General features: G+C 34.7%; 3 protein-coding genes and 2 long non-coding RNA genes across 6 annotated transcripts; 1 reads left to right on the forward strand and 4 right to left on the reverse strand.

Annotated features, from left to right (window-relative positions):
* Window positions 1-4,908: 4,908 nt before the first annotated feature.
* On the reverse strand, window positions 4,909-7,071 carry LOC145002175 (uncharacterized). Of its 2 annotated transcripts, none has more exons than XR_013661837.1 (4): window positions 6,445-7,071; window positions 5,857-6,029; window positions 5,467-5,578; window positions 4,909-5,388 (listed from the first exon to the last, which is right to left on the reverse strand). It is a non-coding gene; the product is annotated as an uncharacterized LOC145002175 (long non-coding RNA). The 2 variants fall into 2 exon arrangements; XR_013661836.1 differs by having other exon boundaries at window positions 5,857-6,088.
* Window positions 7,072-8,371: 1,300 nt separating this feature from the next.
* On the reverse strand, window positions 8,372-12,944 carry OXP1 (oxoprolinase 1). The gene is made up of 2 exons (XM_078958948.1): window positions 12,787-12,944; window positions 8,372-12,241 (listed from the first exon to the last, which is right to left on the reverse strand). The coding sequence occupies exon 2, from the start codon at window positions 12,234-12,236 to the stop codon at window positions 8,451-8,453; it is 3,786 nt and encodes a 1,261-aa protein (XP_078815074.1). The 5' UTR covers window positions 12,237-12,241; window positions 12,787-12,944; the 3' UTR covers window positions 8,372-8,450.
* A 3,185-nt stretch (window positions 12,945-16,129) lies between these two features.
* Window positions 16,130-17,296, reverse strand: LOC144999616 (uncharacterized). Its single transcript, XR_013660931.1, has 2 exons — window positions 17,090-17,296; window positions 16,130-16,348 (listed from the first exon to the last, which is right to left on the reverse strand). It is a non-coding gene; the product is annotated as an uncharacterized LOC144999616 (long non-coding RNA).
* A 2,362-nt stretch (window positions 17,297-19,658) lies between these two features.
* On the forward strand, window positions 19,659-21,393 carry LOC145002058 (uncharacterized). Its single transcript, XM_078961363.1, has 3 exons — window positions 19,659-19,969; window positions 20,112-20,307; window positions 20,509-21,393. The coding sequence occupies exons 1-3, from the start codon at window positions 19,736-19,738 to the stop codon at window positions 21,105-21,107; spliced, it is 1,029 nt and encodes a 342-aa protein (XP_078817489.1). The 5' UTR covers window positions 19,659-19,735; the 3' UTR covers window positions 21,108-21,393.
* LOC145002059 (uncharacterized) lies at window positions 21,271-22,988 on the reverse strand. The gene is made up of 3 exons (XM_078961364.1): window positions 22,503-22,988; window positions 22,160-22,248; window positions 21,271-21,848 (listed from the first exon to the last, which is right to left on the reverse strand). The coding sequence occupies exons 1-3, from the start codon at window positions 22,656-22,658 to the stop codon at window positions 21,443-21,445; spliced, it is 651 nt and encodes a 216-aa protein (XP_078817490.1). The 5' UTR covers window positions 22,659-22,988; the 3' UTR covers window positions 21,271-21,442.
* Between the last annotated feature and the right edge of the window lie 802 nt (window positions 22,989-23,790).

Consider the following 23,790-nt stretch of genomic DNA (forward strand, 5'->3'; position numbering starts at 1 on the left):
TAGTAGTGGATCGGTTGACGAAGAGTGCTCATTTCATACCGATCCAGGAGAGCATATTCAGGTTGATAGCAGCCTGAATTATATTGAGAAGCTGGTCGCGATTCTGGACCGGAAGACAAAGACCTTGAGGAACAAGGTAATTCAGCTAGTGAAGGTGCAGTGGTAGCACCGGAAGGGGTCTGAGTGGACGTGGGAGGCTGAGGATGAAATAAGAGAGCGCTACCCGGAGTTATTTGCAGATTTAGCCGTAGCAGACTTCGAGGACGAAGTATGAGTCAAGTGGGGGAGAATTGTAACGACCCGTCTCTAGATTGAAGAAGAAGAAGAAGAAGAAAGGATCAAAAAGAGGAAGTGTAGAGCAAAGATTCAAGGCCAAAGTCAGAGTTCATAGAGTCGGGAAGATGCCGGAGCAGCAGCAGATAGCTTCCAGAGCCATACACTCAGTAGCCAGTTCACGAGGTGAGTTTCCTTCCAGTAGGAACGGGTCTAAGGCCACAATGCCGGCCCGTTTAGCTAGTAGTAGTTTCCGGACCTCGGTCTGATGTAGTAGTTAGTATGTTTGACGCCTTCGTGGCTCAGCCAGGTTTGCGTGCTATGTGTTGTTGTGTTAGTTGATATGTTTATGTTATGCTATGTGTAACAGCCCGAATCCCCAGGTATCTCCATTTCACATATTTTATCATTCTGTGAGGGGACTCGGCGAGTTGGAAGTCGAACTCGCCGAGTCGGGTCGCGTTTTTGAGCGGGGGTTCGCATCCGGACTCGGCGAGTCCAATGGATGGACTCGGCGAGTCCGCGCTGTTTGATGAAACCCTAATTTCCCGGACCTAAGCCCTATTTAAAGGACCTTATGGCCCTCATATGCGGCCACCTTGAACCCTAAGAGCCTCCGTACGTCTGTAAGCCCTTGTGAGTGTGTTTGAAGGCCTTTTGTTCATCATTTTGTGTGATATTGCAAGGAAAGGAGGGAGAGGAGCAAGCTTGAGGTGTTGGGGAGCTTAGATCTGTTGCTATTTCATCAAGGGGGTCTTCTTGAGGTAATTTTCTGAGCCAATCTTCGTGTTTTGTGTTGATGGGCCAAATCTAGGGTTTCTCCTTGCATTTCTTGGCTTGAATAAGAAGTATGAGAGGTCCCATGGAGACATGGAACCTAGATCTGGACTTAAGCAGGTCCAGGAGACCCCTCATGTCAAGCTTTATGTCCATTCTTTTGAGTTAGAAGCTAAACTTTCCAAATAAGTGGTTGTTTCTTCAAAATGAGCCTTGTATGCATTGCATGGCAACCAAGACTGAGACTTTACGTGACAAATAAGCTTGGGAAGGCCAGATCTATGTATATGTGGAACGGATCTGACTGCAAAAGCCAGTTTTAGCTGGTGCATGGCATGGACTCGCCGAGTCTGAAGAACAGACTCAATGAGTCGCTTGAAGATTGTCCTTGAGACCATCTTGTGTGTAGTCCGGACCGAGTTGTGGGCCACTCAGTGAGTCGCAGAGAGTTGGAAAGGTGTTGACAGGTGGACCGAGTCAGGTTGGGACTCGTCGAGTTGACCTTCGACTCGGCGAGTTGAGTCGCGGTGGCCCTGTGATTTAGGCCCAGGTGGAACTCGTCAAGTCGGGGGAGTACTCGATGAGTCAAAGGAAAAATTCTTGAGAGTTGGTAAAAACGCGTGGACTCGCCGAGTCGCCATTGTGCACTCGCCGAGTCTGGTCCAAATTGTCTAAAGACTGCTGACCAAGTCAACCTGTGTTGACTTGATATGGATGGTCCACCTTAGTGGTACAAGTAATAATTATAGATTTATAATATCATAGGAGGATTGCAGCTCGAGGGTTCGAGCCCGAGTGATTCCAGGATTCGCGATTAGCGACTTAGCGAGGCATACGAGGTGAGTCTTCTCACTATACTGTACCCGGAAGGGTTTTGACTGTGTGACCGGAAGGTCAAATATGATATGAAATATATGTCTTATGTGTGTTAAGTTATTTGCTATATGTGTCCTGTATGATATGTTTGATATGGGCCGGAAGGCGTAGTCATACGGACTATAAGGGTTGACGTGGGTAGGACCGGAAGGTTTACCCAGTCGGGACGGAAGTCCCCTGAGACACATGGACCGGAAGGTCAAGGCCTGGAAAGGCGTATGTGTGTATGTTGTATTTTGGGAACTCACTAAGCTTTATGCTTACAGTTGTTGTATTATGTGTTTCAGGTACGAGTGAGGACCGTGGGAAGGCGCCAGCGTGACCGTACACACACTCGGGGAAAACTATTTTATCTTTTGTTATGTAATCGGTTGTGACTACATTGTTACTTTGGAAATTAAACCTTTTACTCATGATTTGATGGTTGTAAAAACGAAAATTTTTGGTTGGAAATTTTATGACGTTACACTATGTTTAGTAGTTCTGGACTTCTGTCCGATGCAGTCAGTTCCGGACTTCGGTCCGATGCAGTTAGTTTCGGATTTCGGTCTGATGCAGGAGGCAAGGCCTCAGTAGTTCTGGACTTCGGTCCGATGCAGAGGGCAAGGCCCTGGTTAGTTCCGGACTTCGGTCTGATGCAGTTTCCGGACTTCGGTCCGATGCAGTGGGCAAGGCCCAGTAGTTGTTTTATGTTTGTATGGTATGTGGTAATTTGGGGGAGCTCACTAAGCTTCGTGCTTACAGTTTCAGTTTTGGTTTCATGTACTTCCGCAAGCAAAGGGAAGAGCTCGGGTTGATGGCATCACACACACCACAACTTCAGTTTTTGTCCTGGGAGATTGTTTTGATACTTAGTTTGATTTGATACAATTGTATCACGACATTTTATTATGGGTTGAGATATTTGACTTATGGATTTATGATATGACGTTCAGCATATGATTTTATTATATATAAAAAAAATTGAGTTGTATTTTGGGATGTTTCAGAAGTTCACAAAAAAAATAAAAACGAAGAACACTCACATAAAATACATGTGTGCATATAGACGTAATTCATATGTGATTTACTCGTGAGTTACATATGAATCATATGTGATTCATATGTGAATTACAAGTGATTTATATATAAATCACATGTGATTTATATGTGAATCACATGCAATTTATATGTGAATCACATGTGATTTATATGTGAATCGCATGTAATTCATATTTGATTCACTTGTGGAATTACATGTGATTCATATGTGAATTACATGTGATTTATATAAGAATCGCATGTAATTCATATTTTATATGTGATTCACTTGTGAATTATATGTGATTCATATATGAATTACATGTGATTTATATGTGAATCACATGTAATTCATATGTGATTCAATTGTGAATTAGATGTGATTTATATGTGAATTACATATGATTTATATTACATATGATTTATATGTGAATTCCATATGATTTATATGTGAACGAAATGTGATTTATATGTGATTTCACTTGTGAAATTACATGTGATTCATATGTGAATTACATATTATTTATATGTTAATTACATATGATTTATATGTGAATGGTATGTGATTTATATGTGAATCACATGTAATTCATATTTCATATGTGATTCACTTGTGAATTACATGTGATTTATATGTGAATTACATGTGATTTATATGTGATTCACTTGTAATTCATATGTGATTCACTTGTGAATTACATGTGATTTATATGTAAATTTCTCATTTTTTTAAGATGGTTTGAATAACATTGGAATTATAAGAATGCCAAGAAGCATTCCCTGAAATTAAGAATAAAATGTAAAGTTTGATTTATTGGTGATTTTGAAAAGTATATAATTAAATAAATGTTTTTAACAAGCATACCTGTATAATAGTGTTTATATCACTTATTTCCACCCGATATGCAATAGAACTCATCCTTGCTATTGTACATGCAAACATATCTCCAAAATAAACAACAAATCCAGCTGTAACCAAAAGTGCTTCACCTAAAATAGAAACAATTGCTTTAGTTACTGAAATTGTAAAATGATGAAAAAAGAAAGCAAAGAAGAAGAAGAAGAAGATGCTGGAAATGTGTTGAGAACTTGTTGAATGAATTTCACAACTGATACCCCATGACATACAATCCATAACAAAGTCAATGCCATGTTCCATTCTACCAGATGCAAAGATTGATGTACAAGTTTTGAAAAAATGGATTCACGAGGGGTAAATTAGTCAATGAACTCACTGGAAGATGATTTTGCAGCAAAAGATAGATAGCACACTGTTGTAAACAATGATATGGAACTAGTGTTGAACTTCATATGGCAATCGTTATGAAGAGATGCTGAATTGGTGTTCTTGGATTCATGGTGACACATGAAGCAAAGGAAAACAAGCATACAGAGGCAAGTAGAAGTGGCCCAATATTATAATCTTATGAATTCAACCTCTGAAAAAGGAGAGATGAGAAAATACAAAAGGTTATAGCCTATTATATCACAATAATGAATGATTTATGTTTTTGTTCGCTATAATTGAATTATGTGAATTTGTGTGTGTGTGCTTGTGTGAATGTCGATTCTAACAAGTAAAAGAGAGGATTTAATTTAGAAACTATGCACCTTCAACTCATACTTCATGCACCAATTTTACCATTTCTAACTAAAGTTGGAATCATGCCTCAACAACTTAAACAAATCAAGTTTTTTCAGCCCAATTTTACCATTTCTAACTAAAGTGTGAATGTCCCTGAGTATATCTTCTTCTTCTTCTTCTTTTTTGCAATTTTGGTCCAAAAAGTTGAGTTATTTTACTTGGAACAGGGACCAAAACTCTTAAGGTCTAAAAATGATAATAATAATAATAATAATAATAATAATAACTATACTCAAGGACCAAAAAATTAATTTACTCTATTTCTGAATTTAATTTTATTTTGGAGAGAGTAAATTAGATTTTTGGAGGAAAAACTTTACAAAGTAAAAAGCAATGTAATTTACTGGTATTGTAGTATTTGGTAAAGTTGTATGTTTTACATACAAACGACCCGGTGGTGAAAAAGTGTACAACATATTCGATAATCAATTTCCTGCTGCCTTAAAAAGATTACAATTTGACAAATAACTCTTCATGGAAAATGTGAGAAAATTAATCAGTGAAGTCGATGGTTATCAGCCTTATTTGATAGCCTCATAACAAGATAGTGTCTTGTTATTCCTACCATTTGTCTCAAAGTGAGGGTGGGTATTTGATAGCTATTAAGAAAATGAGATTACTAATTCATAAGTTTGATACTTTAAAATGTTTATAGAATCAAGATTCAAGAACTAGTCTTACATGAGATTTGAGTGCACTGGGACGAGATTTAAGAGTTCTAATTTAACACATGAATGGTTTTTGTGATTCCGATTCCAGTGAAGGAAATAAAGGGGGTACCAGAGAGTGTTAAAAGCCTGAAAAAGAAACAATTTTCAGGGAACAATAACACAATGATATCATCTAAATTTATGTCATGTAATACAAATTATTACCAATCATAATCATTTTTATCATTTTCAGAGTTGAGAAATTCATCAGCACCAATCTTTCTGGCTGGTGTTGCTGCAGGCATACCAAACATTGGTGAACATACTTCAATTGATCCTGGGAAATCAATATAATACAGTTTAATTTATTTCAACTTAAAATGGAATCTTTCCAATCCTTGTACAGGGTAATTAGTCAAAAGAATAATTGTAGTTAGACAATTTGATAATCAAAAACTTAATCCTCATTCATTTCAGTATTATACTTTTATTATAAACAATACTTCATATATAGGGAAGAAAACACAAATATTTTTGTGAAATTGACAAGTATAATTGGAAAGTAACGATAACTAAAGTTTTTTAAAAGAAAAAAAAATGAAAATAGTGATTTACCAAGTGATGAATCGAACTCTTTTGAGTTCTGAAGAAGATTGTTTCGCTCTTTTTCTCGTTTTCTCATTTCCAAAAACAACCCTATCTCTTCTTCTCTTTTACCAACTTCTTGAAACTCCCCGTCATTTGTTGTTGTCGTTGCTTCACAGCCGTTGTTCCCGACATTACCTTCTCTGGTTCATCGCCTCAAACAAACAGTATAAGCAGTTTTACAACCCCGGAGTCCTAAAACCTAAAAAAACACATTATATTCACGAAACCCAAAGCACAAGCCTAAATCCTAAATGTCAAGAACCCTAACTTTTAAATTTAAAATACAAATGATTGCGTACTGGAATCCTGAAACTTTAAGCACCGAATATGAAAATCCAGTTGAAATGCTTCTTTCAATGCAGGGAAAACAAACTTAAACAAATCACCTTTTTTTAATCTAATGTTCGGATTCCAATGATTATAGGATGGAATGGAATTCACATAGCAAAAGATAATGTTGAAATAGCAGAAAAATGTTTACTGATAGTTGTAAAATTGGCTGGAAATCGAAAACGAGAAAATATTACACAAATTGACAAAAGAAAAACTACTCACCATAGCAACCTTCACGGACTCCAGAGTAAGTTTTTCCATTAGTGTTTGCGATGCCTCATAAACAATATGTTCTTTAAACCTAATCACGACAACTAGTATCAATAAGAAAAATTGAAAACGAAGAGAAATTAGGTATATTTAGCAATCAATTCATTCACTGTATTGAAAATGAAATGCTAAATTAGAGAGATGAGCAACAGAGAAATTTCACATGAGAAGGAACTTATCGGAGATGGCGTGGATAGGACGAACGGTGTCGCCAATACGCCAATACGACAGATGTAGAGAAGCGCCCAAAACACCATTGATCCGATCGTTATCCAAACCACCACCATCATTCAACTGGATTCAAGCTTCTAAATGTCAATGTAAGTATAAAACAGATTTGTTTATATCCTAGCTCTTGGAAGCTTTAGACGGTGCGTCATCCGGTAGCCTAACGTTCACCTCAGAGTGTGCTTGTTGATGATGAGACAACCAAAACAGAAACGCCACCGCATTTTGTGGTTCAGAATTCAGATTCAAAGCATCCAGAGTCTTAACCTTACTCGATTCAATGAATAGGGGAGACAGTTGATGGAGGAGACGATGGTTCTGGATTAGGGAACAATCAACGACAAAATTGTGTGTGTGTGTGTGTGTGTGTGAGAGAGAGAGAGAGAGAGAGATGAAGAGACGATCAAAGAATTTGGGAGAAATATGTCATCGATTGATTTGATGAAAATGATCTAAGTACCATAAATGCCCTTCAACTAAATTTAATATCATACCCTCGTGTGTTATTTTTTCAATTATTTACAAAAATGCTATAAATCATCTTGATCTTCTATTAATTTGATCTAACGGCTATTATTTGGTTCTCAGGTTTTCGGGAATATATGAGTTCTCTAATGATCATTCCTATATATATATATATATATATATATATATATATATATATATATATATATATATATATATATATATTAGTTAGTTATGATTATTTGAGAACTCAAAGATTTATGAAAACCTAAGAACTTTTTTGTGTGATTTTTTTTTTTGCAAAAACAGGTTTTGGAGGACCAAAGTGCCACGTACCATGCCACATGTGTTACCGATTGCATCTTTTTTTCCTTAAAAAAAATCTACTTGATAGATAAATTGATACTTTAGTGAACTATTGTGAAAAAAAAAAACTTGGATTAATTGTTTTTTCTTTAATTAATATGTATACATCTCTAACTTTGTAAATCGGTAGGCATTCATGAATCGACATAAAATTTATGAACATTGTTTACATGTTTTATAAGTTTTATTTTTCTGTTGTTTTTTTTAACATAATTATATGATTAACATCATTAAAAATTTCTAGAAAACAATATACTTCTATCATATTCTCATACGCTTAAATTGTCTTATTATGCATAAATTTTCCAAGATACTATCTCGCACGGTAATCTACGATTCATGGTTTTTGCTTAATCTTTTATCCCGTCAGTTCTAGCATTGTTTGTTTTTTATTAAATATGCAAACAAAGGCAAGTAACCAATTTAAGAAGATATCTGAATTAAAATATAGTGGAAATCAAGAAATGCGGATAGTTTATAAAAATTGTAATGGTGCAAATGAATGCCAACAAAATAGCATACAGTGGTCGAGACCTTGTAGTAATTTACGAAATGCATGATGTTCGTACCGAACTACCAATCATTATAAAAGATCTTTGATGTCAACAATTTTCCTCTCCAGTAGGAACACTACCTTACGGAATCGCTTTTGTTAGAAAATGCTTCAATACACATTTATGAAGTATTTTTATCGAAATTGATAATCATTTTGTGATAGAAGATGAAAGTATGGTCATCTTGATGCATTTGACTTCACAGCATATAGTCATTTTAATGACTATCAAAAGTTCATAATAACATTAAAGAAAGGGGGAATCCATTTAAAAAACTACAATGCCATAACTTTATTACCAAATTTGAATTTTTATCTTCTCCTTCATAATAAGCATAATATGAAATCAAACAGAACCCCATCCACCTCCACCAGGAGTAAAAATCTGAAGAATTTCACCAGCTTCAACCTCAACCGTATTTTTACCTCCAAGATTCACCACCCGTTTATCTTTCTTCACAAGATAATTAACCCCACGCGCCCCATCCATCCCGCCCTTCAATCCCCTGGGCGCATGCACCCGCCTCTCAGACAGCACACTCACCACCACCCCCCGCCTGAACTCAATCTCCCTAACCACCCCATCACCGCCTCTCCACACCCCACCACCACCACTCCCCTCTCTCAACCCAAACCTATGCAAAACAACCGGATACCTCTGCTCGAATATCTCCGGATCCGTCATCCTCGTATTCGTCATATGACACTGGACCCCACTCGTCCCCTCCCACGTGGGCCCCGCCCCACTTCCACCCGCAATCGTTTCATAATACCCAAAAGTGTCATCACCAAAAGTCAAATTATTCATGCAGCCTTGTGAACACGCGCAAGCTTGAAACGCCATGAGAACGACATCTGTAATCCTCTGTGATGTCAAAACATTGCCTCCAACAACAGCAGCTTTATCACTAGGAGAGAGAAAGGATCCGGAAGGTATAAAGATTGTCACAGGAGCCAAACATCCTTGGTTTAATGGAATATCGATGTCTACCAAACACCTAAGACAGTAAATAACCGCAGCTTTTGTCACGGCTTCCGGAGAGTTCCAGTTCCCGTACACTTCAGGGGTAGTTCCGGAAAAATCGAAAAAAGCTTTGCCTTTTTTCGTATCGATGGTGAGTTTTAATCGGATTGTAGAACCGTCGTCCATGTAATCTTCTTCTTGGATTACGATTGAATCGGTGGAATTGGAATCATTGGAATGGAATTGGAGTTTCCCCGGAATTGACTTTAGCATTTCTCTTACGGCTTCTTCCGCGTTTAATTGAACGTAAACCATGTAAGCTTGAACTGTTTTTAATCCGTAGTGATCGATAAGCTCTTTGATGAGAACAATTCCTCTTTGATTTGCAGCTACTTGTGCGTGAAGATCTGATAAATTATCTTGAATCCTTCTAGTCCCTGGAATCTTGTAACCCGATGATTCCTCCGAACTCGGGAATTGAAGAAGCTTTGTGATTCCTTCTTCTTGAAAGATTCCCTTTTCGACTAGTTTAAATGCTTTTATAGCAGCTCCTTCCTCGTGTATAGATTTTGAAAAAGGCGGCATACTTCCGGGAGTGATTCCGCCGATTTCCGCGTGATGCCCTCGACTAGCAACGAAGAAAACCAACTTTTTTTCCTCAAAAACCGGGGTTATAACCGTAATATCAGGTAAATGACTCCCACCAGAACACGGATGATTTGTAACAAGAACATCTCCTTGGTGTAAGTTTTCTCCCCAATATTTTAACTGCCATTGAACAGTGCTTGACATGGCTCCTAAATGAACAGGGACATGAGGGGCATTAGCGACTAAACCTCCATCAGGGTCAAAAAGGGCACATGAAAAATCTAATCTTTCTTTTATATTTGTTGAAATTGAAGTTCTTTGTAACGTACGCCCCATCTGTTCAGCTATACCCATGAATCTATGGTTAAAGATAGAAAGCTGGACGACATCAACAACTTTTTCAGATACTTTGACATTGACCGAAATTGACTCTAGCTCAATCTTTATGTTTCCATATTTGGTGATTATGGATTTGCAGTTGGGTTCAACTATCACAGTGCTGTTTCCATTCATGATAATCGCGGGACCCGGAATGACATGGCCAGATCCTAAAGTTTCAAGCTTGAACAGAGGTGTATTATGCCATTTATTTCCGAAATAGACCTTGTATTCACCTTGAGATTTAGGGGTAGTGATGGAATTTTCTTGTGCTCGTGGCTTTAAAATGTTTGTCACTCCAATCCCACGAACCCTAACATCACATATCAGAATGTTTCTGTTTTCAAGTTTGAATCCGTATTCCTGCTGGAATAGTTTGACAAATTCAACAGCATAATCACTTCCTGACTTCCCTTTCACCATTATAGCAGTATCAGTCCCTTCATACCTCAAATTTAAGTAAGATTCTGTTGTGATACTACTTTCTCCAAATCCTTGATCTTTAAGCTTCTGTTTCACCTGTTGTAGCAACAAAGTTTCTCTACGTGAAGCTTCTAGAACAGAATCATGACTATAAGCTGCAGAATACGGCTCTTGTGCTTCTTCAATAACATCTGCTAATCCCATTCCATATGCACTCAAAATCCCACAGAATTTATGTACTAAAACTTCATTCATACCTAAAGAACGTGCAATGGCACACGCATGTTGTGGGCCCGCTCCTCCGAAACAAGCAAGAGCATGATTTTTCGTTTCATGTCCTTTCATTTCTGTTAGTTGTCGAATTGGGCGACACATTGTCTCATTAGCAACATTTATAAACCCTTGTGCGACCTCTTCAACTGTCATCTCTTTCGATAATGGATCTTGACTTTTTCTATAAAGATTAATTTTCTTTGCAAGTTTTTCGAATTCTTCTCTGGTTTTGTTGATATCTAAAGGCTGATCTTCATTAGGACCAAAGATTGATGGGAAGTAATCGGGGATTACATAGCCTAAAACAAGATTAGCATCTGTAACTGACAGCTCACCTCCTTTTCTATAACAAACAGGGCCCGGATGTGCACCCACGGATTCTGGGCCGACCCGGAAAGCTCCAAACTGAAACTTCAACTTAGAACCACCGCCAGCCGCCACAGTGTTGATGTCGAGCTGTGGTGCTTGGATTATAGCTCCAGCTATCTGTGTTTCAAGAACTTGTTCATAGCTTCCTGCATATCTGCTCACATCAGTAGAGGTCCCACCCATGTCAAATCCAATGAGGGGCTTTTTCGTCTCAAGCCCAAAAAGTGTCTGAGAGTAGCCAACAACACCGCCAGCTGGACCGGATAAAACCGCTTTGTGGCCGGAGAATCGACTTTCCGGTGCAAGACCACCATCTGATTGCATAAACAGAACATTCACTTTTCCTAAATCATCATCGAATTTAGAAATGAAGCCTGATAAATACTCTTTGATAACTGGAGTCAGATATGCATCTACACTAGCTGTTAAACCTCTAGGAACAGCTCGAACCATTGGAGTCAAAGAAGAAGATAAAGAAACATGTTTGAATCCCATGCTTACAGCTAATTTGTTCACAGCAAGTTCATGATGTGGGTATGTGTAAGAATGCATCAAGACAACTGCTAAACAATTGATTCCCTTATCTAAAAGACCATTAAGTAAAGGCCTCAAAGTTGCTTCATCAACAGGCTTCACAATTCTAACCTGCTCACCTGAAATACCTGTAACTACATTCGATCCAGACTCTTTTTCATCCTCAAGAACAAGCTGGATTCTTTCATCAACTTCTACAACCTCTTCATATAGATTAGAAGGTTTTGAAACAGTAAGATCAAAGATATTTGGGCGAGCCTGGTTACCAATTTGGAGTAGATCTCTAAATCCTTTGGTCACACACAATGCAATTCTTTCTCCTTTTCTCTCCAAAAGTGCATTTGTTGCAACAGTAGTTCCCATACGAATCCACTCAATGTTGTAGGTAGGGACTTTTGAAGTCCTGGGGATTTTATTCCCTGTAAATTCTTCCAAAATCCTCCTGATTCCTTCAACTGGAGCATCTTCATAGTTAGATGGATCAACAGACAACAACTTCATTGCTTTGCCTTCAGGTTGACCAGGTATTTCAGCATAGACATCAGTGAATGTGCCTCCTCTGTCTATACAGAACCTAAGCTTTCCTTCATTCACGCTGCCCATGGATCCTAGATCACAAAACATAATATCAATACAACACAAACTTAGCTTTGAGGATATAGATGAATCTAGAACTACTAGAACAATTCAAAAGTAGGTTACAATAATCATATCATAGTTGAATTTTAATGAAAGTAAAACACCATAAAAGCATCTTTAGATGTCGTCATTTTCTATATCTGCTTCATGGATTTGAAATCAATTTTACAAACTGAATATTGAAATGAACTTATTTACAATTTTCAAAAGCTGAAATTCCCAATTTCGACTGATATAAAATTACTAAACACTATCGAAGGAAGCCTTCGCCTTGACAATTGACATAGATACCCTGATATTTAACAGGTGACATGACGGTGGACAATTATTAGAACAAATAGTGCTCTAATGGAGCAGAAAAAATAAAACAGGAACTCTTGCGATGACATTTGAGTACGTTGATCAAGAAATCGTATTCATATGTAAACAGTCGAGCAATCTAATACATAATCCATATTTACTAGAACCGATCAAAGTGTATTGAGAAATATCGACAGTGGAAGATTAAATTAACCTTGATGAGGTGGTGATTTTGAGTTCTTGAAAGAGGTTAACGCTCGATTAGATGAAGATGAGGGAGTAGTGTAGAGAAGGGCCGCGACGACTGGTAGAGGAAGAAGCTGTGAGGTAGTGCTACTCGATTTTGTGTGTTTCTCCGCCGCCGTGTCTACTTTCACTTAATAACGACAATTATTAAATTATTAAAGAAATAGACAATTTTGATAAAATTATTCTATGCATTCTCCAGAAAATTTAATTAGAAATACCCTATAATATTTTTCGGAAATAGCCATCAATTTATACGTTGGTACGGAGCTTTTGGAAGCTTCTAGCTTTTAGCTTTTGACAAAACACTCTAGTTTAAACAAAAAGCTTCGTTTGGCAGTACAAGCGTTTAGCTTTTAGTTTTAACAAAACGCTCCGATTCTAAAAGCTACTTCATGTAACTTTTAACAAAACGCTCCGGAGCTTTTGAAATCAATTTCCATAATTACCCTTAAAAATATATATATATATATATTTTTTTTATTTTTAATAAATTGTCCTTTTATGTAATTTTATATATTTCAAAAGCTTCCAGTTACTTTTGCCAAACATTCATATAACAAATAAAAGCTACAGCTTTCCGCTACCAGCTACCAGCTACACGCTACCCGCTTCCAGCTAACAGCTACTTTTACCAAAATGACTTTTGTGAAATTGAAGGTCCTGTATTTTTTTTAACGTATAAAACCTTGATTTTCATATTTTAACTTAAAAAATGCAACTTCAAAATGCTCTCAAACCTAATTCCAACGCTAAAATCTCAAGCCCAATCACAAAAATAGATTTGGGTTCAAAGTTCATACTTGGTATTGATCCAAGTTCATAGTTTTGTTTAATTTTACTTTAAAAGTAATGATTCTTTGTTGTAATATAATGTGGAAAATTGAAGGGAACACAAGCGAAAATGTCATTTTCCACTGAGAAATAATATTTTCGCGGGGAACACCTAGGAAATGACAAAGAGATGCTAAAAATATAGAAATTATCAAATTACCATTATAATATTTAACAAAAAGTAACAAGCTTTCAGTTTTTTGTATTTTTATAGCAACTACATTCTGATTTTTCGCTTGTTATAGCAATTGTATTTTTTGTTTTTCACTTTTTACAACATCGTTTTTATTTCTATTCATTTTGGACCATTATGATTAGCTAACACTAACCATTAACCAAACCATTATCCAAGTAAAACTCTTAACCAAAATCAATATTAAGTAATATCCAACAGCTATTTAAATGCATTAATCAATTGTAATGGTTATGGTTCCGTTTTGAATATCCGAACCAAACCGTACCGTACACACCCTAATTTTTACAACGGACTTATTAACTTGTTGTTACCTTTTTTTTAATAGATTTTAAGCACTTTAATGTGAGACGTCCACATGCCATTGTTGGAAACTCAATAAAATATGAAGCAAAAAAGCCCATATGAGTTATGACCTTGATCATTGATGGTCATGTCGGAAATAATTAGATAAAGATTGAAATTATTTATGTTCTAGGTTACAATTCGTGGAAATTACGGGTAAAAAGAAAACAAAAATTATATTGATAAATAAAAATGGTAATGAAAATCAAATATTTATAAAATTTTATTAAAGAAAATGAGATAAAGGAAGGTACTGTTGTGACATAAAAAAATTATAATTTATCATTCTTTTATTCAATAAAATAATAATAATTAACTATTTTTTTTACAAATATGACAGATTCAAAATAAAAAAATATACGGAGGTCATTTGTATAACATATGATAAGAAAGATAAAGATAAATTCCTTAATTTCTTAAAATACTTTTGAAAATGTTAAACATAGATAATTTATAACAATAGTTTTTTAATATACAAAAATTATTATAAAACTGATATGATATGAAAAGTAATAACCTTTTGAAAGCGTAACCATTTGAGATGTTCTAACAACATATGAACATTAACCGTTTTAGGCTGTGTTTGGCGCGCCACAACTAACTTATTTTTCGAGCTTTTTTATATTGTCATGTTTGGTAAGCCAAAAGGTAGCTTATAAGCTAGCTTATAAACTAGATTTTTAAAAAGCTACTTAAACTAGCTTTTTAGGAGTTTTTTTTAAAAAATTTCCAAATGCACCCATTAATTAATTATAGAAACACATACTCTTACATATCATTTTATATATTTCAGCTACTTTTACTAAACGTCATTTTTTATAAGCTAGCTTTTTATTTAACAGTTAGCTTTTCAGCTGGTACGCCAAATATAGCCTTAATAACTTAACCATTTGTGTTTGTATTACAAAAAAAGATGTTTGTTCCGGATATACAACACTTTCTTTACTTTTTACCTTTTTACCATTTACCTTTTTGAGATCGGAAGTTCGATTCTTTTCTTTCTTTTTCTATTTTATTTTATTTTATTTTTTCTACAAGTTTTTATATATATTTTTTTACAACTTTAATTTTTTACAAAAATTTTTGTATAAATTATCTTTTTTATTAAATTACTTTTTCCAATAATTTTTTTAGATGCATGTTTTTATGCATGATTTTCTTTTATTAACTTTCATTTATAGAAAATATTTTTTGAAAAAAAATACTTTTTTTTACATATTCATTTTCATAAATGTATTTTTGTTTTTTTATAAACATAAAATGCATTTTTATATACCACTAACTTTATTAAAAAAAACATGGTTATATCTAATTAAGGGTTTTCAAAACAAAATATCCGAATTTTAGACTGGGTCACATTTAATTCATGTTTAAAATAGGTAACAAAAGAAAAACAGCTTGACTTCATGTAAATTTGGTTTTTATTTTTTTCAAATGAGATCAATTCTTGAAGTTAATAAACAACTTTCAAAACTAACATTATTATTTCTTAAAATTTATAAAAATCTTATAGAATCAACACTCCTTATATTATATACTTAAAACACGTGAAACGACTCAAGAGTCAAGTCAAGCTTTTTTCTAATTCAAACTGTGACTTTTCCAAAAGCTAACATTTTTATTTCTTGAAATTTATGCAAATAGTTTAGGCTTTGATCTCGAGTTATTAGTTGTGTTCCATTTGCACTAGACCTAACTTCACAACATTGGATCAGGCAAACTTTCCAACTTTCCAATGTTATTTTGATAAGGGCATTCACGTCTTTTGTATATAGAACAAATGTCTCAGCTCGCTTTTCTAGGTGGGACAAGAAGTTGCAAATTTTGTCCCATTAACAAACTCAACAACTCAATCAGTCTCAGTGTCACAAATGCAAGCGAAATCCAATACAACAAGTTGCAAATGAACACGGTCAATAGTGACAGTTAGCTAGCAAGATGACCACAAAAACAATTGTAAATCTTTTTTTAACAAAATCATATTTGGAGTTTCACATTATTCAAATCAAAAACCTGCCTACAGCTTTCTCATCAGCAGAAAGGAAACAAATGGCAAAAACAAGAGTTGAGCCATTAGAATTAGAGATGGATCCCACACCTCTATTCAATTTTCTGGCTCTGGTTTCTCAAAGAATGTCTTCCTCACCCAATCAAATGGCTGCAAAAATTCAACACAACACACTTGTTAAAACATATGTTTTTTCTCTATGAATATACAAGAGAAATTTTGAGCATTTAAGCAAAACAATACCCTCACACTCGATGAAATCTAGTCTCAAGGAAAACACCCATAAACTAGCCATGAAAGCGGGAGCTATTAGGTTATGAATCAAGATCTAACCAATAGTTCCTTTCAAAAAATTGCAAGAGATGGCAATAAAGGACGGTTTTACAGCTTCAGACTATGATAAATCTTGAAACTTCAATAGTTTTGAGTTTATTCAACAACAAAGATGATGATTTCACGCATATGGTGTTATCCCGTATTTTAACATATCGACTTGTCTGCGTAACTATGGCCTTCAATTTCGAAGGGAATGTGATGGATTATTTTACATTAATGGTCATCTAGGTATAGCCAGGTATATAGTTTGACCATAAAGGTCAATGTCCTTTGAAACAGAACCAAGATCCAGATCTAATCCCTTCCCTAACGATAATTCGAGACTCTGATTTACGAGAAAAACAAACAATTGCACCAAGCGTAAACGAGATAAATCGATGGTATACCATCTCTACAAAAGCAGAATTTTATCGCGATTAAAAAAGAGATTAAAGAACTGATTGAAAAAAATATATATAATTCAACGAGATCCTAATTTTATGATGATAAATTGAGTTAATCAATCGATCAATAAATCGAAGAAATGAAAATCGAAATATTAGGAGGAAGAACGACCTGAACCACCCAAATAGCGCCCGTGAGAGCAACGACGCCCCAACCGGCGGCTGCCTGAATATCGGTGGCTTGAAGGCGTTTGGTTGGCTTGATGAGCTTGGTTAGGTTTGAGGCTCCGGCCATTGTCTTCGATGCTTTTCAACCAAAACCTAGCGAAGGGAATATTGTTTGGTGTTTGGAGTTTTCGTTCTTTTGTAAAAAAGCGATAACAAAAATTCAAGATCATCCCTCTATAAATACACTCCCACCCGTAAATACGAGAAAAACATTAAAAATAAATATATAAATAAATAAAATAAAATAAAATTGATATACGGTTTTTTTTAGAGTAAATTGAAGAAATAATCCCTATGGTTGTATGAAAATTGCACTAACACCCATTTTTTCTACTAATTATTTGATGTTTAAGTATTTGTTTTGTTAGGGAGATGTTCCATTTGTTTTGAGATGCTAATTCAACCCACATGCCTCACACAAAACGGCAAAATTGTTGTTATTTTTTTTTCATATCTTTTTTTATTACTGCCACTTTCACGTGATAATTTAGATTACGATCATTCTTATGTTAACTTATCCCCCCAAGCTTCAAGTGTTCATCTTCTTCTTCACTTACAACCATCACAAATACTAGTATGGATTATCATCTTGATCAAATCAGTAGTGCAAACTTTGGTCGAAGCTAAAAAATGGTGTTGACAGTTTGGAAAATACGAGATTAATGGATAGAGGACAAAGTGAATGCTATTATGGTATGTTTGATGTCTTTGACAATGTTTGAACCCATTTTTGTTTTTGTTATTTGTTTATTTGTTAAATATGTATGATTTGTTAAGTAGCTCCTTTTTTGGTAGACTAATTGTACTCTATTTTTGTGTAGCTATTAGTGACAATCTTTTTGGCATAGAACTTCATTGTGGAGGATTTTAGACATGTCACCGGGAAGGAAGTGCATGATGAGTAAAATGACTATGATTGATTTCTATGACATTTACTTTTTTATCTGTTATTGAAGTAGATGCAATAATGCATGAACTAGGTTATTTAAAAGAAATTCTGATATATTTTCAGTTCACAAAACCAAATGAGGTTTTAGCTTACGAATTGATTTCTCTTGGAAATGATGGAGGTGTATACTTTTTTGTTAAATTGGTGGTTAAGCATAAGGTTTTACAAGTTTATATTAAACACGGGATAACAAAAACTGACATTTACTTTACAACCCCTAGCTAGTAATGTGATCATTAAAATCACATCTCAAAGAGCTCGTAGTTTGTTTCTAAAAGTTAAATTGTTATCCACCTGTTTATAGGAAAAGCTCATTCTAATGTTCTTATAGAAATACATGTGACGTATTCATTCCCAAACTTATTTATGAAAAAGACAAAACTGTCATCATATTTGTGGAGTACATGAGGTCCTACCGCCTTATTAGAAGGTTGTTTGGTGTACAACACGTAATAGACAAACGCCCCAACCAATCGACACCAACAAGAACCACATTGTTTAAGAAGGTGGAGAAGGATGTTTCGACCAACATCATCAATAACACATGTTGTAATGTTGTCAATAGCAACACACTTATGATTTTGTGGAGAACATGTTCAATGGGTTTTAATGGTGTTTTATATACTTAAAGATATTAAAAAACTCATTGATTGTTGCTTTCTGCATGTGATAGATTTCCACCGGACTTTCTTCTACTAAATTAGTTTCCACAGGACCCTCTCCTAATAGATTAGTTTTCTTCAACATCAGAAGAATTCATTGTAGTAGATCTACGTATATGTGGACAATATACACAATACATATGTACACAATTATGAAGTATCATCACAAAGAACGATTTACAAATGCTTGACATCACTCTTGTCATTTATCTATATATCATAAATTCATAATGTAACTCGGGATGTTAGAATGATAAACTTACCTTAAAGCTATCTTTAAAATTTATCTTCATTGACACATTTAAGAACCCATAAATGTATCATATACGAGGGCTGATATAAATTGTAGTTCCAAACCTTTGGCATGATATATTGAGTTTCGCCGTACCTTCCAAAACAAAGAACTACGAAAAAAATATCAGATGAACATATTTTTTTTATTGAAAAAAAGTTGTTTGAAGTATGTTTGGCTATTGGATTAAAACTAAACACTAAATAAAGAAAATTTATGATATTTCACATAAGTTTTTGCAATGGGCCCATTTGGCTGTACCACAAGTCCACAACCATTTCATATTATGGGCCTTTCGAGAGTACGACAATTAACGATAAGGTTTTCGCAATGTCATAGTATGGCCTCGCAATAGTCCATCTATTTCCCACTGAGGTGATAATTGAGAAAACGATACCATGTTTCAACCAAAACCCCATTACACAATGGCCATATATCACGATGGACCTATTATAAAACGTGTGTCTATATGGTTGAAAAGGGCTTATATTTTGCTATTTTTTCTTGAAAAAAAAAAAAAGAAGTATCTAAGAAAACTAGCTATATGTACCATCACTTTCTGAAAAATAATATTTTAAATATCTAAAATAAAGTGCCTTGCTAATAGGAATTATAGAATTTATATCACTGGAAAGGTTTGCAAATAGGTCCATCACATCAACCAAAAGCCGCAAAAAAGCTTCACAAATGGTGGGAGTGCGAGTGACTGGTTTATCATCTGCCAAACGGCTGTACCAGACGATCCTGTATCAATCCTCACGAACAATTGCATCCAATGTATTGATTCAGCAGCCAGTTTCTCGAATCAAGACAAACCTTGATTCAGAAATGGTGGGAATATCAGGCATCGAAAACCTCGACCTTTCATGGGATTCGCTCCTGACCTCTATTCATTCTTCCTCCCCTCACAAAGCTCAGCTCGTAAGAATTCTTTTCCTAACCCTAATCGTCTCGTTATATTGTCTGAAGTTGTAATTAATTAGAAGTTAAGTATGCTTCAGATTGTGAAAGTTAAAATCAAACTACTTGTTGCTAATCCAAAACCTATTATTTACTTAGGCAGGTTCTTGAATGGGGATTACAGAAGTTGCAAAAAGAAAACGAGAAAAACCATGATATTTACTTGGAATTAATCCATCTCTGTGGGAAGATCCAAAACACACAAACAGCAATGCGTGTTTTCACTTTAATGGAGAATCAAGGTCTAAAGCCAACTTCCATCATTCTCAACGCCCTAATTTCTGCTCACTTATCTTCAGGTAATGTCATCACTGCACTTAGCATATTTCAGCTAATGCAAAACTCAGAGGACTATAAACAACCTACTTCTCACACATACAATTTGTTCATTTCGGGATTTGCAAACATGGGAAACAGTAAGGCTATGGTGGCATGGTATGAAGCCAAAATGGCCTCTGGGTTTTCAGCTGATTTAGATACTTATGAGGCTATCATTTTAGGTTGCATAAAGTTAAAAAGATTCGAAGATGCTGATAGATTTTACAGAGACATGTTAGTAGCAGAATTCAAGCCTAACACATCAATACTACATAATATGCTTGTTGGGTTATGTGAACAAAAAGATTTGGTTAAAATCAGAGGGTTTATGCAGAGTATATTGGATCATAAATGGGAGATTAACATGTGTATGGCTGATAAGCTTGTGGGGTTTTATTGTGAGTTAGAATTAGTGAAAGAATTGGAGTGGGTGCTAGAGAAAATTAGGAATACGAATCTCGATTTTGATGTTGTTTCTCAATTTCACAACGGTTTGATTAGGGTTTATGCTAAATTGGATAGATTGGATGATTTGGAGTATTGTATTGGGAGGATGTTGAAAGAAGGAGTGTCTTTTAGGTCACATAAAGATGTGGAAATGGTGGTGTGTTGTTATTTTCGTGGGGATGCTTATGATAGATTAGAGGTGTTTTTGGAGTTTATAAAGGATTCACATAAACTTGCAAGATCCACTTCTGAGTTATTGGTTGCTGGTTATCGTAGAGGTGGATTATATGAAAAAGTTAATTTTTTGATTAAAGATTTGGATAATGTTTGTTGATGAAGGAAATAGTACATTGCTATGATATGTAGAAGCTATTCACATTGAAGCCAAATGTATGTTGTTATATCTTTGAGGTTCATAATCTTTTACTTTCTACCACATAGTTTGTATGAACTATGAACATTGACATTTCTTAAATTCAAGAAAAATGAGAAAGATATTAGAAGAATGAACTATATATATACAATCAATCATACAAAAAAAATCAGAAAATAACATCCTTATCATGTCTTCAAACACAAGCCTTAACATACAAAATCAGTCAAGACTACCGAGTCACGAAGGTGGGATAAGAATCAGTAGTGAGTCAACTCGGGAAAGGAAAAAAACTTTCATCCATCTCGACTTTTTTGTTCTTTAAAAGAAAAAGTCTTGAACCATTGTTTCCAAGCAGCATCTTGTTGTTGTTCAAGCCATGAAAGGAAACAGCTATCCAACAAGCAGAAAAGATTGACATATAAAAGTTGATATCTCACGGGTATAAACCGGAAATTGCCCACTTGAACAATGGGCCATATCCCGCCTTCTACAATTAAGGCTGGTAAAAAATCGCGTTTCACTTCTTCTTTCACTTGATTTACATTTTTACCAGATGCAAAACCCATGTAAGTAAAAAATACAAATAAATCAACCGGACCGAATATGATCCCATCTAGGGCTACTTTCATGGCAACAAATCGCATCGATTTTGGTGGGTAACTGAATCTGCACTTTAGAAAACGATCTAAGCCTTCGTACCTACAAAAGAAATCTCATAATATCAGTTCAATGCGACCCAAACACAACACAGTATAACACAGCAACAAATACCCACTTTCCATAACGAGGCTTGATGTGTTAAAAACTTAATCTAGATAATTATGCATTTATGTTTGTTTCTAACTTATTCTGGACCGAATGACTTACCGGGTTAAGCTAAAAAAAAATCTGGCTTAATGTGTTAAGATGTTAACTTCTCTCGCGTTCAAATTGATGAATATTGTGACATTTGTTTAGTGGAATGTAAGGGTAAATTGGTTGAAAAAGATGCAAAATAAGAAAAAACTAACCAGAAGTGACCAATTGGGCCAACAAATGCCATACCAAAAATGCTTGTGGTAACAACTCGTCTCCAATTGATATGTATATTATCTTCATCCTGTTGAGTAAAGGATATATTATCATACATGTTAATCAAATGAAAAGTCATCCAATAAAAACAGATAAATGGTGACAAAGATAGATAGGTATTGGATGAGATGAAATTTAAAACCATCCAACAAACAAAAGATTATCTTCGCAAATAAAAGAAATAATCGCAAAGAACAGGAACAAGAAGACGAAGAACAGCAGAAACATGAAGGGAAATAGGGCATTGTTAGAATTGGAGAAAAATGATGAGGGGAAACTTACGGAAAGGAAGAGGTTTTTTTTCTTAACAGCGGTGGCGCGTGTAACAGCCTGAGCGGCGAGATCACCAAGTCCCCAAATTAAACCGGAGCTGATAACCTGTGTTTTCACCGGATGAACAGCTAAACAATTTGTATACCATCGCCAAATCTTCAACATTTCATTAAACTTTCTTGTTGAAGGTGGTGGGATTGGTTGTTTATATGGTAAATTGAATTGAAATTGCAATAATGTATGAATAAGAATAATAGTTTAAGAGAATATTCGATGATAGATACAAGTTTTCTTCAATTGATAATCGAATTATGTTGAGGAAACAGACAGACGGAAACGAGCCTTTCTTCTCGCCATGATAATGTTGATATTGTTTTGGATTGTGTGAATCTATACGGGGTTTGGAATCAGAAATTTGAAACCTCTGCTAATTACGTTGGCTGAGATTCAATTTAGGCAGCCGTGAGATTGTGATTTGATTTATATGCATGAACCCATCATTTCCCTTTTTCTTTTACGATAACCGACCCGAAATTACAATCACATTAGAGTAAGTTCCGGTTTTGGTCCCTATGGCTTGGTCAGATTTTTACTTTCAGTCAAATCTTTAAAAATTTAACAATATACATCCCTATGATTTAAAGAAATTACACTACACATCCTTACATTTTACCCTTACTTTTATAATTTTATTATATATATATATATATATATATATATATATATATATATATATATATATATATATATATTCGCTTACATTTTATTTTTTATTATTTAGATTTTATTCAATATATTTTCGAATACATTGTTTAATGTTTTTTTTTACATTTTTAATTTTAATTGTAATGTTTTTTAGTTTTTTTCTAGGTTTTTAATGTAATTTTTTATTTTCAGTTTTAGTAATTTAATTTTTATTTGTTTGAATGAAAATAATTTTTTTTAGAAAAAGGTTGTGTTTTTATTAAAATTGTGTATTTAAAATAGAAAAAGTGTATATAGATGATGTAGAGGGTGAATATTTCCCAAGGTTAGTAAATATATACCGAGGTTGTTGTGAAGCTTACGTGTCATACTTTTTGAGAAAGAAATCAGTAGACTATTTCTTATAGCCTACACAAATCAGGTTTGATGTTTGAGTAATCATATACTAATTTTCTTAGTACTATGCATGGCACTTTAAAGTTGAAATATGTGATATTCGAACCAAGAAATTTCTTTAAACTTCAACTGAAAATCCTAAATAAATTTAACTCCATAAGTGTTCATGATCGAAATCAAATCAAAAATCACCTAC

The sequence above is a fragment of the Lactuca saligna genome, chromosome 6, assembly GCF_052625555.1.
Source record: "Lactuca saligna cultivar CGN05327 chromosome 6, ASM5262555v1, whole genome shotgun sequence".
Lineage (NCBI taxonomy): Eukaryota > Viridiplantae > Streptophyta > Magnoliopsida > Asterales > Asteraceae > Lactuca > Lactuca saligna.

Excerpts from the sequence above, each read along its gene's own strand:
- OXP1 (XM_078958948.1), bottom strand. The coding sequence starts at position 12,236 with ATGGGCAGCGTGAATGAAGGAAAGCTTAGGTTCTGTATAGACAGAGGA.
- LOC145002058 (XM_078961363.1), top strand. The coding sequence starts at position 19,736 with ATGGTGGGAGTGCGAGTGACTGGTTTATCATCTGCCAAACGGCTGTAC. Across the intron at positions 19,970-20,111 it reads CCCCTCACAAAGCTCAGCTC|GTTCTTGAATGGGGATTACA; the intron begins GTAAGAATTCTT and ends TTACTTAGGCAG. Across the intron at positions 20,308-20,508 it reads TTCTGCTCACTTATCTTCAG|GTTGCATAAAGTTAAAAAGA; the intron begins GTAATGTCATCA and ends CTATCATTTTAG.
- LOC145002059 (XM_078961364.1), bottom strand. The coding sequence starts at position 22,658 with ATGTTGAAGATTTGGCGATGGTATACAAATTGTTTAGCTGTTCATCCG. Across the intron at positions 22,249-22,502 it reads AAAAAAACCTCTTCCTTTCC|GATGAAGATAATATACATAT; the intron begins GTAAGTTTCCCC and ends TTTACTCAACAG. Across the intron at positions 21,849-22,159 it reads GGCCCAATTGGTCACTTCTG|GTACGAAGGCTTAGATCGTT; the intron begins GTTAGTTTTTTC and ends TTTCTTTTGTAG.